General features: G+C 42.3%; 1 protein-coding gene across 8 annotated transcripts in view; it reads left to right on the forward strand.

Annotated features, from left to right (window-relative positions):
• The window catches only part of CPNE4 (copine 4), a 342,555-nt gene that overhangs the window by 265,938 nt on the left and 59,628 nt on the right, over positions 1-16,989 (forward strand). For all 8 annotated transcript variants that reach the window (XM_045002785.1, XM_045002784.1, XM_045002790.1 and 5 more), the window contains one exon: positions 9,613-9,711. In XM_045002785.1, the coding sequence (XP_044858720.1) occupies positions 9,613-9,711 (99 nt within the window). The remainder of the gene's footprint in view (positions 1-9,612; positions 9,712-16,989) is intronic.

Here is a 16,989-nt window from a genome sequence, read left to right on the forward strand (position 1 = left end):
TTCAACCGGCTGAGTGAGCTCTCTGTGTCTGTAAATAAAATAGAGGTTTTGGTTAGCTGTCTGCTCTCTGGCCTCAAGTGATTGCTTCCTACACCGGCTGCCCCAAGGATATAACACTGGCGACGAGGATGGGATCCTGGTGCTGCTCCAGTAACAGAAGGAAGTAGAAGTCAAGGTAAAGACCAAACGAAGAAAAAAAGCTGCTTGTTTGCACTGACTGTGAAAGTGAAACTAAAAATCATGGCTACTCTGACCAGGCCCCTGGAGCCTTTTGATGAGAATACAGAGCAGTGGCATGTGTATACTGAGCGTTTTGAGCTTTTTGGTATTGCAAATGACATTACAGAAGCGAAGAAGGTGCCAATATTCTTAACTGTTGTAGGGGCTAAAACCTACTCTCTGCTACGCAGCTTACTACACCCTGTTAAGCCTGAGACTAAATCTTACAGTGACATTGTGGAAATCCTGGGGTCTCATTTCTCCCCAAAACCACTGGTAATTGCTGAAAGATATAGGTTCCACAAAAGAGACCAAAAGGAAGATGAAACAGTTGTACAATTTGTAGCCATTTTAAAAAAGCTAGCAGAACACTGTGAATTTAAAGAGATGTTAAATGATGCCCTGCGTGACAGGTTAGTGTGTGGCCTCTGCAGTGAAGCTATATGGAAGCGCCTACTGACAGAGGCTCAGCTTACATTACAGAAGGCTGTTGATATTGCTGTCTCCATGGAACTGGCTACAAGGGAGGCACAATACATCGGTGCACCCCCTAGGGTGCAAAAAGTGTCACAAGAACCGACCCACAAAACTGTGCAGAGTCAAGAATGTTACCGCTGTGGTAAGCCAGGACACCAGGCATCAGAATGCTGGTGAAAGGACCTGGTGTGTCGACACTGTGGCAAAAAGGGACACATTGAGTGTGCCTGTAAACAAAAGAAAAAGAGGCCTGTGGTCTGGCCGACAAAAAGAGGAACCTTGCATACCCTAGAGCAGACCCAGGATGATCAAGGTGACACCTCCTCACAAGAGGAAGTGCCACTGCATGTTTTGTCTTTGGCAGCGGGCTCACATGAATACTGGGTAACCCCCTTATTGGAGGGCAAACCTATACGCATGGAACTAGACACCGGTGCAGCTGTCTCGCTGGTTCCTGAGACTGTGTATAAGGAAAAGCTACAGCATCTTCCGCTTAAGGCAACAAAAACTGTTCTGAAGACGTATACAGGTGAAGCTGTGCCCATGTTGGGCACTATTGATGTTAAGGTGGAGCTCAATGGACGGGCGGCTAAATTGTCACTGTTTGTGGTGAGAGGTAACTACCCAGCCTTAATGGGTAGGTCTTGGCTTGGGAAGATTCAGCTGAACTGGGCAGAAGTGCACCGGATGACTAAAGAAGAAACCAGTCTAACCCCTATACTAAGGAAACATGCTGCTGTTTTTGGAGATGATTTGGGAAGTATGAAGGGAATCACTGTGACATTGAACATTAAACCTGGCAGTCCACCAAAATATCTGAAAGCCCGAACTGTGCCATATGCCATCAGGCCAAAAGTTGAAGCAGACCTGGAGCGCCTGGTCACCAATGGAGTCCTAATACCAGTTACCCATAGCTCATGGGCCACTCCTATCGTTCCAATAGTGAAGAAAGATGGCTCTCTCCGGATTTGCGGGGATTTTAAAGTCACTGTCAACCCAGTGTTGTGTGCAGAGCAATACCCGCTTCCCCGCATCGATGACCTCTTCGCAGGCCTGGCTGGGGGACAAAAGTTCAGTAAGATTGATCTGAGTCAAGCATATTTACAGATGCACGTCGATGAAAAGTCCCAAGAGCTGTTGACTATTGTGACTCATAAGGGGCTTTATCGATACTGTCGCCTACCCTTCGGAATCACATCGGCTCCCGCCCTGTTCCAGAGGGCTATGGACCAGATCTTGTGTGGCTTGTCAGGAGTTCAGTGCTATCTGGATGATATCCTGGTCACTGGAAGAAATGAAGAGGATCACTTAAAGAATTTAGAGGCTACCCTACAAAGACTGGAAGAGTATGGCCTACGAGTTCGCAAAGACAAGTGTGAATTCTTCAAGCCCTCTGTTGAATATTTGGGACACATCATCGATTCTGCAGGTCTTCATAAGGTCCCTGCAAAAGTTAAAGCTATTGTGGAGGTTCCCCCACCTCCAAATGTAAGCCAGCTGCGCTCATTTCTAGGACTACTGAACTATTATGGAAAGTTCATCTCACAGTTAGCCACACTGCTAAAACCACTTCATGAGCTCCTTGGGCAGAACAAGGCCTGGAAGTGGACTGAAGCCTGTGATGTTGCATTTAACAAAGCTAAGGATGCATTGTTAAATTCTGAAGTTCTAACGCACTTTGATTCATCCTTACCCCTGCAATTGGCCTGCGATGCTTCCCCTTATGGAGTGGGAGCGGTCGTGTCACACATTATGCCTTCGGGAGAAGAAAGCCCTATTGCTTTTTCTTCACGCACTCTAAGCAAAGCAGAAACTAACTACGCCCAAATCGAACGTGAGGCATTAGGAATTGTTTTTGGAATTAGGAAGTTTCATCAGTACCTGTTTGGGCGAAAGTTTACTCTTCTTACAGACCATCGACCTCTGACATCAATTTTTGGACCCTACACAGGCATTCCCCCATTAGCTGCTAGTCGTATGCAACGTTGGGCATTGATACTTTCTGCACACACATATGAAATCAAATATCAGAAATCCACTCTGCACGGCAATGCAGATGGCCTCTCAAGGTTGCCTTTACCGGTCAAACATCAAGATAGTGCCCAAAAGGAAATCTTCTTCTTTGAACAGGTAGAGAATACACCCATCACTGCTACTCAGATAAAGAAGGCAACCCGCATTGACCCAGTATTATCCCAAGTTATGGACCTGGTGATGCATGGAAAATCTCGACAAACCTCTCCGGTCTCACCCGACCTTGTTCCCTACATGTCCAGGCGGACGGAGTTATCGGTCCAATCTGGTTGTTTGTTGTGGGGGAGGCGTGTCATTATTCCACCACCCCTGAGATCACAGATGTTAGAACAGCTACATTCCGGTCACTGTGGAATAGTGCGCATGAAGGAAATTGCACGAAGCTATTTTTGGTGGCCTAGATTGGACAGTGCTATTGAAGAGAAGGCAAAAGCTTGTATGTCATGTCAGGGTGTAAGAAATGCACCCCAGTTGGCACCCCTACACCCATGGGACTGGCCTGAAAACCCGTGGCAACGTATTCACGTTGACTTTGCTGGCCCCCTTGAAGGAAGCATGTTCTTGGTGGCAGTAGATGCCCATTCTAAATGGCCAGAAGTCTCTATAATGCAGTCCACTACTGCAGAGAGTACTATTCAAAAACTACGAGGACTCTTTAGTCGTTTTGGTCTGCCAGAACAACTTGTGAGCGACAACGGACCGCAGTTCGTCTCTCAGGAGTTTCAAAATTTTATGAAGGCAAATGGGATACACCACATCACGTCAGCACCATATCATCCGTCCACCAACGGATTAGCTGAAAGATTTGTGCAGACAATGAAAAACGCTTTGAAATCAGCAAAGGGACAACACTCCATTCAAAAGCGTCTGGATACCTTCTTACTTTCCTATAGAAACACACCTCATGCTACGACCCAGGCTTCCCCAGCCTTTCTAATGATGGGACGACAGCTGCGCACTTGCTTTGATCTGCTGAAACCTTCTGAACCCAGACAAACTGTGCAACATCAGCTGCAATATCAAGTCATCAGACAGGCACCCAGAGCAAAAGACCGAACCTTTAGCCCAGGACAGCCAGTTTTGGCTCGGAATTATACTTCCAGAGCTAAATGGGTCCCGGCCACAGTCATCACTCAAACAGGACCTGTTTCCTATACAGTCCGGACTGCAGAGAATCTTACCTGGCGGCGACATGTAGATCAACTGTTGCCAGGTCATGCCAGTCTTCAGGACGCATCTGCAGTTGAGGGGTCTGACTTCACCCCTCCTGGTGAGACACCGAATCATGAGTCACCTGTTCCTGACTGTTCTCCTCCATTACCGCCGGCAGCTGAGATACCCCTTTGCCCAGCACGAGCTGATACCACCTCCTCACCTATTCGTGCTGCGGACCCTGAGCCCCTAGTACTTTCGGGTGCAACAACACCAGAAGTTCGCCGTAATCCACCTAGAGACAGAAGGCCTCCTCATCGGCTGGATCTTTAGTTAGGGCGAACCCGCGGTTATGGGGCAAAATAATCCCCAGGGTTTAGCCGGGAATGGAGGCAGTCTACCCTCCTTCTCTAGTTTAGTGTGTGTTTTATTTTGGGGATGTTCTTATTAGGGGGGGAGGAATATGTTGTGTATTTGGTTGTCATGGGTTTTGTTACTATGGCAACTGAGTTAGACTATTAAGGGATAGCTCAGCCGGTTTCAACCGGCTGAGTGAGCTCTCTGTGTCTGTAAATAAAATGGAGGTTTTGGTTAGCTGTCTGCTCTCTGGCCTCAAGTGATTGCTTCCTACACCGGCTGCCCCAAGGATATAACAGTCCCCAACACCTTCAGTTGGCATCTTGCAGGGAAAACTGAGGCACCCACACAGTATTCAGAGGAAATATTAAGAACATTCCCAATTCATCACAACAGGTGCAACAAAATATAATACTGTATATTTAAGTAGGCAAGTGCTGCTTCTGACTTTCCACTTTTAATTGACCCTTGTAATCTTGTGGCACTGACGCATTGTAGCTTCATTTTATATCGGCTTACAGGGCGGGAGCGAGGGTGGCACCACCATTTTGGGCCCCACCAAAAATTATACAAACCTGCCGCCTATGTTCTTAACCTCTGCTCAGAATCCTAATGAAAAGCAGATAATAGATGAGTCACTAAAGCAACATGATTCTTTGCTCATTTTATAGACCAGTAACCTGTGGAAAGCGGATCCAGCAATTCAACAGGGCCTAGAACAAGATCACACAGGGCCACCTTGGAGGTAGAACTTGGAGGACAAAACTGGAATTAAAATACTATGGTTAAGGGCTACTGAAAAACTAATGTTGGTCCTTCTCCTCCAAACTTTAGTGGCCACATAATACTGAGGGCAAAGAAACACGTTATTTTTGTTGTTGTTCATAGATGTCTATGAACCTGTCTCCCTTCATTGGATTTTTCTTTTTCCATTTGTCAGATAGAGGCTTGCAGCTGCAGAAGAAGATTAGTCCTGTGCTCTCGTACTGAATCCCTTTACCTGCAGCTAACTGAAATTGATGGGTATTGCATGAGCACTCAGCAGCATTTGCCACCAGTTCAGTACTTCTGTTCAGGAGCATGGGGCCACTAGCATTTGTCCTCTGTAGCTACAAGTGCTGATTAACTGGTATATGTCAGATGAGAGGAGGGAAAGCAGGTAAGCTGCTTGCCAGTCAAGGTGAGCAGCCGGACCCTGAAATGTTTCACTTCTCTGTTTTTAAAAACTTTAATTATTTTTGAAGTGCATAACAAATACTCATACAATATAGTGCTGCCATCAGGTTATAGGACATACTGAGTGTGATTTCCAAACCCTGTCCCATTATCTAGTCATACTCATTCTGCAAAGTAGGTGTAAAACACTATCATGCTGATTTGATAGAATGTCACATTCACTTTGCCTGTGCAACCTTTATTCAGCCCCCTTGTGCATAAGCATTATGATAATCTTTAATTACATGAGCACATACTATTTTTTCACAGGACCCTGCCTCATTGGATGGGCACTCAGAGGGGAAGAATTAAGGTTACACTGGCAACTTTAAACTGGCATTTCCAATTTCTAAGTGCTTGAATTTGAAACCTAAACACCATTATTTTAACAGGTTTTTTGGTATGTAATATACAAATAAGGGGTATGCTCTGGCTGCTTTGTGCCTCTCCGTTGATGCAAACCAGCCAAAAACTCAGCTGCTTTGCTTCACCAGAATGATGCGAAGCATCTGGCGCATACTTGTGAATGTGGTCTACAAGTTTTGTCTTACATACAAGACAGCAACATCAATTGAGCAGAATTGATATATAATATATACAGTAATAAAAACTCCTAACGTAGAATAGTATAACGTGAATCTCAGGCTCTGTTACACATCTTTTCACTAAGTAAATAAAGATACACTATCCTCATTATTGTGGTGCAATTGGCCACATATCGGCAAAATAAATATTCAAGAACCTTTTAATACGATTCAAGAAATTACTCCAAACCGCACAGTACTCAGTTTGTTTTGTGCTATATCAATTAATCTCACTGAGTCAATTATCACACATTCAACAGCAGTCCTGAGTTGTTTAATAATTGGAGTCCCATTTGTGCAACAATAACCATTTTGTGTACTATAGGACTATCTCACTGGGCATTTCATTATATTCTGTAGGTGAAGAGCTCTAACTCTTAGTTTTCTTATGCAGAAACTGATTTTATTTTTATTGTTTCAAAGCTTCTCATTTGCTCATGGTGGAGGTCAGAGGTAACCTTGTGTCTGATCCTATGTTCATCATCCAGTGGAGCTTAATCACACACTAAAAACTAGAGCTTGTTGAAGTTTTTCACGTGGAAACTTTTTTTCATTGAAAATTTGCCCTTTTGCAAAAAACATGTCAACATTTTTGAAATTTTCCATTTTCACTACATTTTCCAAGATTTATTTTACCAATATCCTCACCAATGTTCTTTTTAATTATAAAAATAATTTTCAGTCATTAGAATTTTAATTTATATACTTATTTCACCAGAAACAGTGTTTTCTTTCTGAAATCTGTGTTTTCAGCAAATAAAAAAAATGGAAAAACATTTTAAATACATTTTGAAAATTATTTTAGTAAAACACGTTAACAGACCATTCCACAGAAAACAGAAAGTGGATCCATTTCAAACTATGTGGAACAGAAAAAAATTCAAAATTTCAAAAATGTTGGCAAAATTGTTTTTGTGGGTTTTTTGACCAGTCTCTCTAACAGCTATAGTTAAGAATGTACGTGTACCAGAGTTTTTTGGTATGACGATTTCATTATAAAGGGTTCATCTGCATTGTTAGCAGGGCCGGCTCCAGGCACCAGCTGAGCAAGCTCGTGCTTGGGGCGGCAGATTCTAAGGGGTGGCATTCCGTCCAATCCTAGGGTGTCACAGCCACCACTTTTTTTCCTTTTTTTTTTGGTTCGCTGCTCCGGCCGCCCTGTAGGGGGTGGCGGCATGGAGGAGGGGAGCGCCCTGCTGGGAGCGGGCTGCACGCTCCGTCTGCCCCAGCCAGTGCCAGGACTGCAGCAAGCCTGGCAGCCTGCGTCCTTCCCTCCCCACCGACCTTCAATTCACCAGCAGGCGGGAGCGGCGTGAAGCCCTCCCGGCAGGCGGCGCAGCGGGAGGTGCCGAGTACCCTGGCTGAAGGAAGTCCTGGCCTCCCCCTTCTTTCTCTCCCCCTTCCCCCCCACTAGCTGGGGCACACACTCTGCTGCCTGGGGCACGTCTGCAGCACAGGGAGTCCTGCTAGCCAGCGCGGCCAGGGGAGGCAGCCGCGAGCCACCAAGTAAGTGGGACCGAAAGTTTGCACCCTGGCTCTGGCCACCCTAAAGGTTGTTTTTTTGTGTTTTTTTTGCTTCGCTGCTCCGGCCGCCCCGCACGTGTTTTTTGTTTTTTGTTTTTTGCTTGGGGCGGCAAAAAAGCCAGAGCCGGCCCTGACAGTTAGTGATGGAAATGCTGTTTCAAGTTATATTTCAAGAGACATTCCTGCTATCAGAACAGGGAACCCAATTCTATACTATTGTTGCTGAGTAAAACTAAATATAGAAACATGCACACAGAGGAACATATCCCTTCCATCTCTGTCAAAACTGTCATCAAACAATTCTGTGCTTTATAGAGAGAGAAATCTTTTTACTTGTTTGATTTGAAGATTTTCCATCCCTTTGGGACCCTTGCATGGAAAGGTAAAAAAAAAATGCACCTGATATGGTAAAAAAGACACAACACTCAAGACAGGGAGGTGTCTAATCCGTGAACCATTCCCACTGGTTAGAGTCTGGAAGAGCACAGATACTGTAGTCTTCCTTGTGTGACTGCTACATATAGCTTGTTTGTGAATCAAAGAAACTTGACTGCAGTAGACCATGTCGCTTATGACTCTAAATGGGAAAGAGTCTGAAAGGTCAAACTACAATAAAGTCTTTGGAAGAAAGGAAGTTAAGTGGTAAGTGAGCAGTGGCTTATTCACCTGTGAAGTCTCAGCTATGAATGTAGTTACCTCTCTGCCCGGTCTCCACAAAACAGACTAAGGTACCTGGCTTCATGAATTTAAGAACCTGGCTGAGATATAGAGATTAAAAATAACACTTCACACCTACATTTGAAGCCAGGTTCCTGGCTTGCCAAGCTGGTCCCCTGGACCTAGAGTCTATTTTTATTGACCTTCCAGGCACACTGCAAGACCTGTCCAAGTACACAAACTTTTGCCTGAAGGAACCTAGGGAGCAATGTGAGGTTCTGTCTTTTAAGGGGTGTGTTGGAATATTTGCTGACAATGTGCCAATTTTAAAATCTGTTGTTTAACAATTATATTGTTCTATCAGTTTTAAGCTGATTGCCAGTCAAGGTGAGCAGCTGGCCATGAAATGTTTCACTTCTCTGTGGGTTTTGGGGTTTTTTGCATATTTTTGTAATCAAAATCAATAAATAACTTTTCTAAAGTTCAAGGTATGGTGTATTCTCTTATAAGTTAGCAAGAGTCTCTACATTTACAAATGAAAGTTATGAATGGCTGAAAACAAGCAGTTAAATTGGAAATCGCCTGCAATTATGGCCAGCTCTGCTGCTGGTGCTAAAATACATATTAATAGGCAGTGTGATCTACTCTTTAGAGCCAGGAACTCTTGGATTCAAACTCCAGTTCTTCCTCTGATTTGTTTTCTTGCCTTGGGCAAGTCACTCAGGCGAACGTTTACAAAGTGACATCTGATTTTGGGCACCTCCATTTTTGTGTGCCACCCTGAGACACTTTGGGTCTGATTTTCAGAAGTGCCGAGTCCCCACAATTCTAGTGGAAGGCAACTGGAACAGCAGATGATGAGCACCAGATATCTCAAGATGGGCACCTAACAAAGAAGCACACAGGCACAAAAGCCACTGTAGAAACTGTTCAGTGTAACTTCTGTTTTTCTTTCATTAAATGTAAAATGGGAATAATAATGTTTACCTACCGCTCAAGGGTGTTATAAAGATGAATTAGTGTTTGTAAAGCACTTTGCAGAGCAAAGTATTCAGTATTATTATAACTCAGAACATTGTGTGAACACTAACATACAATTATACCTAACATGCTTTTGTATACTTGGATATAAGATCTGTTCAATCAATTCTTTCATTAAACATGCAATTTCATTTTCTTCAGCCATTAATACAATAAACACCCCACCCTTCTGGTAAGCTATGTTGAGATTTCACATCATTTCATTCCGATCTTGACAAGAATGTGTTTTTACTGCTTAATTTTGTTTCCATAGTAACATTTCATCAAATAAATACTATAATTGCTCCTCAGTTATAAAATTGTTGCCTAAAGAAAACAATGTTTTCCTCTCTTCTTTCCTCTCCCTCACCAGTGCATAGTTTGGGACTGGGACTCCAATGGCAAACATGACTTCATTGGAGAATTTAGTTCAACATTCAAGGAAATGCGAGGAGCAATGGAAGGGAGACAGGTAGGTGCAAACCCTGTATAACATCTGAATTTCCTGACCAGATTTCAAGTTGACTTGCCCCTTGTGCAGTTCCATTGACTTAAATGACTTAAATGGAGTGTAAGTTAGTATAGAATTTATTAGATGTATCAGGATAGTTTCATTACAGTTCATTGTTGAGTCCAAAATTTGACCTGGAGTACAGTGCTGGGTGCCCTTGAAAGATTGGAGGTGCATTTTGGTAGTTTACCCAAACCTGTTTGGTTTCATGGAGGATGGGTCCATTCATGGAGAATAGGTCCATCAATGGCTAATTAGCCAGGATGGGCAGGGATGGTGTCCTAGCCTCTGTTTGCCAGAAGCTGGGAATGAGTGACAGGGAATGGATCACTTGATTATCTCTTCTGTTCATTCCCTCTGGGGCACCAGGCATTGGCCACCATCAGAAGATAGGATACTAGGCTAGCTGGACCTTTGGTCTGACCCAGTATGGCCGTTCTTATGTTCTGAAATTGATCTGGAAGTTTATGAAAATATTGATCTTACTTCTCACAAGATTTCAAGAGTTTCTTGGTTATATTTGGAGGGGGAAGTGCAGTAAGAGTAGCTTCTCCATCCTCCTGCTTTTGGGCTTGACCAAACCCAAGAAGTGTAGAGAAACTCGAGAGTGAACCCAAAACAGAAGGTTTGCGGAATGGATGGATAAAAAAGTTCTGATTTTGTCTGAACCAGTTCATCTCTACTAAAGAGGTGATCTATGTAAGCTAACCATTTTCACAGGAAGTGTCATGAGAGCTCATAAGATTTGCCATGAAATCTCCTGATAATTCACTAGTATAAAAATATATATTGTGCTATCTGTAAAATCCCTGCACTGTTGCTTTGTTGAGAAGTGGTTAACCCACAGAACTGGGAGTTTGAGCAAATCTTCTGATAGGGGTCTTCTTTTCATAGATGCTGGGTGCCTGCAACTCCCATGGAAGTCAGTAGAAATGCAAGTGCTCAGCACTTTTGAAAACCAGAATATAAATAGTCTTTCTGTAGTTTAATTTATGTAGCTGCATAATGGAGATAATGACATTAATTTACTGGGAAGCTGAGTGGCTTAATTAATTGATATTTGTAAATCACACTGAGATCCAGGACTGGTGCCAGAGGGAGAAGAAGACAAAGCAGTGATGGAAGTATGACATCACTGGCAGAGCAATGGTGGGGCTTGATTTAGTTAGTAGATCTTATGCATAGGGTGAGGTTAAATGGGGAAGGACAAGATTAGCTTGTATTTAATGCTGTAGAAGAAGAAGAGCTAGTGGCGAGATACAAATACAGGGGAAATTTGTTTGTAATTATGAGCCTGGAAAATGATCCTAGCAACAGCATTTTTAATGGACTTGAGGGAAGCAATGTAGCTGGCCAGACAGGAAGAGATTACAGTAGTTGAAGAACAAGACTATGAGAACCTAGACCAATAGCTTTGGCAGTCTAGACAGATAAGAGAAGAAAGAATCTTTGACATATTTTATTGGTAGAAGCTGCAAGACTAAGATGCGGTCTGGATTTGTGGGCCAAAGAAAATGGGCCTAAGAGACTGTGATGATGGTGATGTAATCCACAGTAATGGAGGTATGAAGGAGAGCGGAAAGTTGACTTGGGTTTTGTATTCAATTTTGACTCTGTCGAGCTTATGTTACCATCTTGATTTCTCTGAGGAAATGCCAGACAAGCTGAGATGTGGGTTGCATGGTGGGAAGCAGTAGATAACTAGCTTAGTGGGTTGTTGTTGAAGGTATTAATTGATGCTTGTGGATAAGAGCATCTACAGATGGAGTCCAGCGAGAGAAAAGCAGGAGACCAAGGGCACAACCTTGGGGAACATCCAATGAAGAGGCAATTGGAAGATCCACCCAACAAGACACTGAAGTAGCCATTGGAGAAGTAGGAGGAGACTTATGAGAGGACCGAGCTGCAAAAGCTGATGGAGGACAGAATTTTAAGAATCAGAGAGTGGTCAGTGGTGTACAAAACAATTTGAGAGATTAGGGAAGATGAAAAGTGACAGCCCTGAGATTTGGCCAGGATTGAGTCATTAGAGATTTTACTAAGAGCAGATACAATGGAATGTAAAAACTGTGTTTGGAGCAGGAACAGGGTAGAATCAAGGATGGTCTAGGACCAGTGGAACTCAGTGCATCAGTGTATAAAGCACAATCTATAACCTTGAAGGCAATGTTGTTTCCTTTACTATTAGAGTATTTATAAATATGTAGAAAACGCCCTTGAAATTCCATTTTTTTATTTTCATTTGCGGTAAAATCCTGACTCCCATTAAATCCATTGGATATTTTCCATTTGGGGGTAATTGGTTCTTTAATTTCCATTTTAAATGTTTTGTTGTGTTCTTATTGTACGCTGTTAAGATGCCTAACAATGGGTACATTAAAACATTGAGTTATTTCCCAGCCATGTTCCTCAGCAGGCATTACACTAAATTAAAAAATCACTAATGGTTTCAGCAGAAACTGGAGATGAGTTAAAGTTAATTGGAATTTCTGAGAAAGCTTCTTATCCCTCCCGGGGCAGCTGACCTCCCCATCACAAGACTGACTTATTAGCAACACTCAGATCCAGAATGTTGCCAGTCTGCTTCTGGGAAGGATATTTGAACTAACTGACCCATCCTGCAGTGCCACTGCATATCCTATTATTATCTGGACAAGATGTTCTGAAAATGAAAGCAGCAAAAAGGGGAGGTGCCAGTGTTACTGTAATTACGTACCTGATACAACTCGTCTCTCCTTCTAATTCTATTTCCAGGCAAATTTCTTTCTCTTATTTATATTCATGCAAGTCTAATCATATAAGTTCTATCAGCTGCTGGAATGCAACTGCAAACCAATCTCACAGCCTGGAAAGAGAGAGAACACTCACCTGATGGCCAAAGACCTTTTATTGGTTGAGTGTCATTTTTCTCTCTTTCCCTGCACCTTTCCCCCATTGCTTGCCCTGCCTTTGCTGCCACCAGCTCTGACTGGAAATCATCATGATGTAACTAACCAGTTTCTTATGAATTACAGTCCCTAAGAGAAAATTGAATTATTACCTCATTAATAATTCCACTTCTTTATGTCGGTAGGAGCCTCACAAATTGGGGTTGATGGCAGTTATTGAAAATGATAAATGATTTGGCATATCTAATTTAAGAAGTTGTCATTTCCTATTATTATTTAATCCTGGAGCCATTAGTGTTGATAAATTATCTGTGTGGGAATTAATAATGTTGGACCCCTAGACTGTTGGCCGTGTTTTAGTGACTGCTCTAATGGAGATTTCGGAATCAAGCTAAAAGTGCAAAACAAACTTGTTTCACACTTTATATTAAGGTTCTATTTATAAATAAGGTTAATAAATGGCTAACCAATTGGTACAGAGTCTAACAAGAGAGTAGGTTGCTTATAACCATCTATAACATTTTCTGCAGATGTGTTTATAGCATCTGTGCTATAACACGTGACTCATGTTTGCAATATGCTTCTAACATCAATCAGCCATTTACTAACCCTTTATAAATCATTTAAATGGAGCCTTAATATGGAGCCTGATCCAAACGTCCTTACAGGGCCAAATTGAGTCAGTGGAGCTGGATCCACTTACACCAGGGTTGAATTGGCCTCATACGTTTTAGAGCAATTACTAGATTGCATTGGTGCATGTCGAAAATTAATCATAAAGTGAGTTTGAGTGGATTGAGAGCTTTCACAAAGAGGGGGCAGGTACCAAGCTGAATAATATTAGCAAGGCCAGCCTGGTGAAAAAACAGCAGCTTTAAATAAATGTCTATGAGCGGGAGAAGGAGCACATAATAATGGCCAAATGTGTGCATCCCTGATGGAAATTTCTTCAAAAGAGAGATGCTCTGTCACCAGAAATGACACACACAAGAATTATCAGAGACACTCTGAAACATAAAGCAAGGCATCAGAGACATGGGATCCATAACATCCAGGCTGACCCAGATGGATTAATGAGGTATTCTGTGCTATGAGGGGAGAAACAACAAAGAGCAATTTTACGAAGTTCATTTTAATCCCCGGCATGGTACGGGGAGAGTTGTACTGTCACAGGCTTATGAAGTTATTAAAGTCATTTCCCAAATCTCATTCCCCTTATATGACAGGCAGACATCGCACATCTCAAAACAACACCTCTACTTTAAAGAGAAAGACTCCTGTTTTTACAGCAGATGCTAAACATTATTTAGGAGAACGCATATCAGGGTTGTTTTAAAAAACTGAACCTCTAACAAACATCTGCAAAACATATCCTATCCCTCTATTTTACCTTTCCTTGAGTCTTATCATTCCAAAACTGGCCCTTCACAATTTAACCATAGCTTTCATCTCAATGGCCCCAATTCAGGACAAGCACTTAAACACATGCTTAACTCTACTCTTATCCAGGACAGCATTGATTTCAGTGAGACGTTAAGTACATGCTTAAAGTTTAGCATGTGCTTAAGTGCTGTTCTGAATAAAGATGCTTTCCTGAATCAGGGCCTATATTGTGCAGTTGTTTTATAACATTTGGCATTAAGGTTGGCATTAAACAACCTGGCCACTTAAAAAGCAGAATGGAAAAGAATGATAAAGATTAATTGGCAAAACTGTTCACAGTTGAACTGGGGGAAATCCTCCTCTAATTAAAAATTAAAAAAAAATCACACAATTTTGAAAATAGAGGCAATAGAACCAGATGGATTGGAAAAAAGCCATAGAAACATAAACCACCTGGACCCTAATGCAATGGGAGAAATTATGTAATAGAAAAATCTGTCTCTGTATTTACAAAGAAAAAAATAGGGAAGGGAGAAACCTTCCTACATCTACTATCTCTTCTGGCATTTCCACAAGATTATTTAACTCCCCCATAGAATTTCCATTGTATGTGCCTCATTCATTAGAATGTTCTGTCAGACAAAACCCTGCCCTCTCTCTCTGGGAATTCCAATACATGAGATTCTAAGGAGGTGTAGGAGGGGGCCTCAAAGCCCGCTCAAAGCTCCCCCCTCTATCCAAACTCCTGAATGTTGTCCCAAGCCCTTCAGATGATCAGGGTTCTACTGCACTCGCATAAGTGGGCATGTGTAAGACAGTAAAGCAGTTAGTGACTTTAGTAATGTACCAAGGCAAGTCTCAATTTGCCCAGTTTTAGCAGACAGCTCCACTTCTCTTTTTAACATCAGAAGGTCAAATCCACTCGATGGTCTGCACTGTCAGAAGCCGGGCCCTTGGTGGCAGAAAAGGGGGGCTGCAAAAGCACAGTGCATCAGTAATCTTCAGGCAGCCAGCACAGCTCCAGAAGTGCTGGCTAAGCTTTAGCGTCTTGGTCAAGGAAACAGAGGATGCACTGATATTTACTGCAGTCTGCACCTGAGAGTCTCCTGTGGAGCCCTGGCAGAGATTAAAAGCAGCCAGCCTACCCATGGTTGGCACCCCCAGCAGATAGCAGTGTGCAAACACCACCTGTCCTCCTGGGGGGAGGCAGGGAATGTAATGGCCCTTACAGGCACAAAGAGGTGCAATTTGAACCTTGGGAACCAGCAGGAATGAATCTGCCCTGAAAGCAAATTGCTCACCTGGAGTCAACAGGATGACATATTAAATAGGACATTGACATAATAACGGGTTATTTTTTGTCTCGGCAGCAATTCACTAAAAGAAAGAGGAAATTAAAAATAAAGAAATAAAAAGGGAATTCTTTGGAGAAAATACACATTGATGATGGTCCATTTTGGATGAGTGTCACCTACTCTGGCTTCATACTTCATATTCCTCACATGCGTTTTCCTGGGGTATATCTGATGTGAGCACAGGCCCTAAGTGAAAACAAAAGCTCTGTGTCACAGTTTCTCTTGCCTCAGGGTACATGGAACCCCTTCAGTCTGGTACCTTTATTGATTAGATATATTGGCCAATGCCATTTCTGGAAGTATGCTGCTCAAAAATTCTATTCTTTAAATGTGTACATTTAGGAAGTTTTCTTGACACATGGGGCCAAATGTAGACACTGTCTCTCTCCTTTACATGTGTATGGGAAGAAGTGTCTCAGTGGGACCCATAATTTTTCACCCCACTTCTGGGGGATTGGTAGGGTAAGAGAAGGAACATTTGAGGAAGCAAACAATGTCCTTTATTTCAGGGAGTAGTGTCCCTTGTTGTGGTGAGCTGTGTCTCACACTTCAGAGAATGGAAGTTTAGAAATATGACTACCTTACAAGTGTCAGCATTATTTTGCCAAATTTCATGGAGGGCAGGGGGCAAAAAAGGGGGGAAAAACCCAAAAACACAATCTGGTTCAAGTTTTCTTAAAACAGCTCAGGTTCACTCAGTTGTTTCCCTCAACCTGGATTGCCGCTGAGGTTTCTAGAGAAACCTCAAACCGGGCTACATTTGGGTTTTCATTATAAAATCTTTTGCACAGCTCTTGTAATAAACTAGCAGGAAGCGGTGAAGTGATATTGCCTCCTGTTTCACGACAAGAAAAGAGCTCACATAGCCCAGAGTTGTCAGGCATATGGAAGAAATGTTAACTGGCACACTATTAGAATGATGAATCTAAGTTTTACAATGGTTAACAATAATGTCAGAGTATAGACTCTCGTATTAGTTACCTCTTAGCTGAAAGGTTAATTTAAAATATGAAAATGAATCATTAATAAAGGTGACAGATACCATATCAATAGCAGAATGTAGGAGTACATAAAAAAAACAAACTTGTCTTAGCAGTGAAAGCAAAATATTCAAAACAATTTGCATCATTTCTTACCTGTCAAGACCTGTGCTGAGGATTCTGTTCCCCCAAGAAGAGCTGATGACACGGCAAGGATTGAATAGGGAATTTTAGAAAATGGTGCTTGTCATATAATCAGCTCCTGCTGTGTAAATGTGGAGCTCTGGGGTCAGATCTTGGCAGGTAAGTAAAGGAGAAAGTGAGTTTTATTTTAAAATTGTCATTTTTAAGTCGACCCACGATCTGGGAGCTTAAACATTTTTTCTTTTACAAAAGCTTTTCAGTTCACCAAAATGTCAGTTAGTGTATTTACCTGATGAAAATGTATTCTTCCCTTTTGTTTGTTCACTTGACAGGAATTTCCTAAGATGATTATTTATTTGGCTTGTGATACCAATTGATCAGTTAGGTTTTCATTGCCTGTACATTTCATATTTTAATAATACTTCGGAATTATCTAGAACATCATCCATAGATCTCAAAGTGCTTTACAAAGCTGGGTAAGCATTATTA

The sequence above is a fragment of the Mauremys mutica genome, chromosome 2, assembly GCF_020497125.1.
Source record: "Mauremys mutica isolate MM-2020 ecotype Southern chromosome 2, ASM2049712v1, whole genome shotgun sequence".
Taxonomy (NCBI): Eukaryota; Metazoa; Chordata; order Testudines; family Geoemydidae; genus Mauremys; species Mauremys mutica.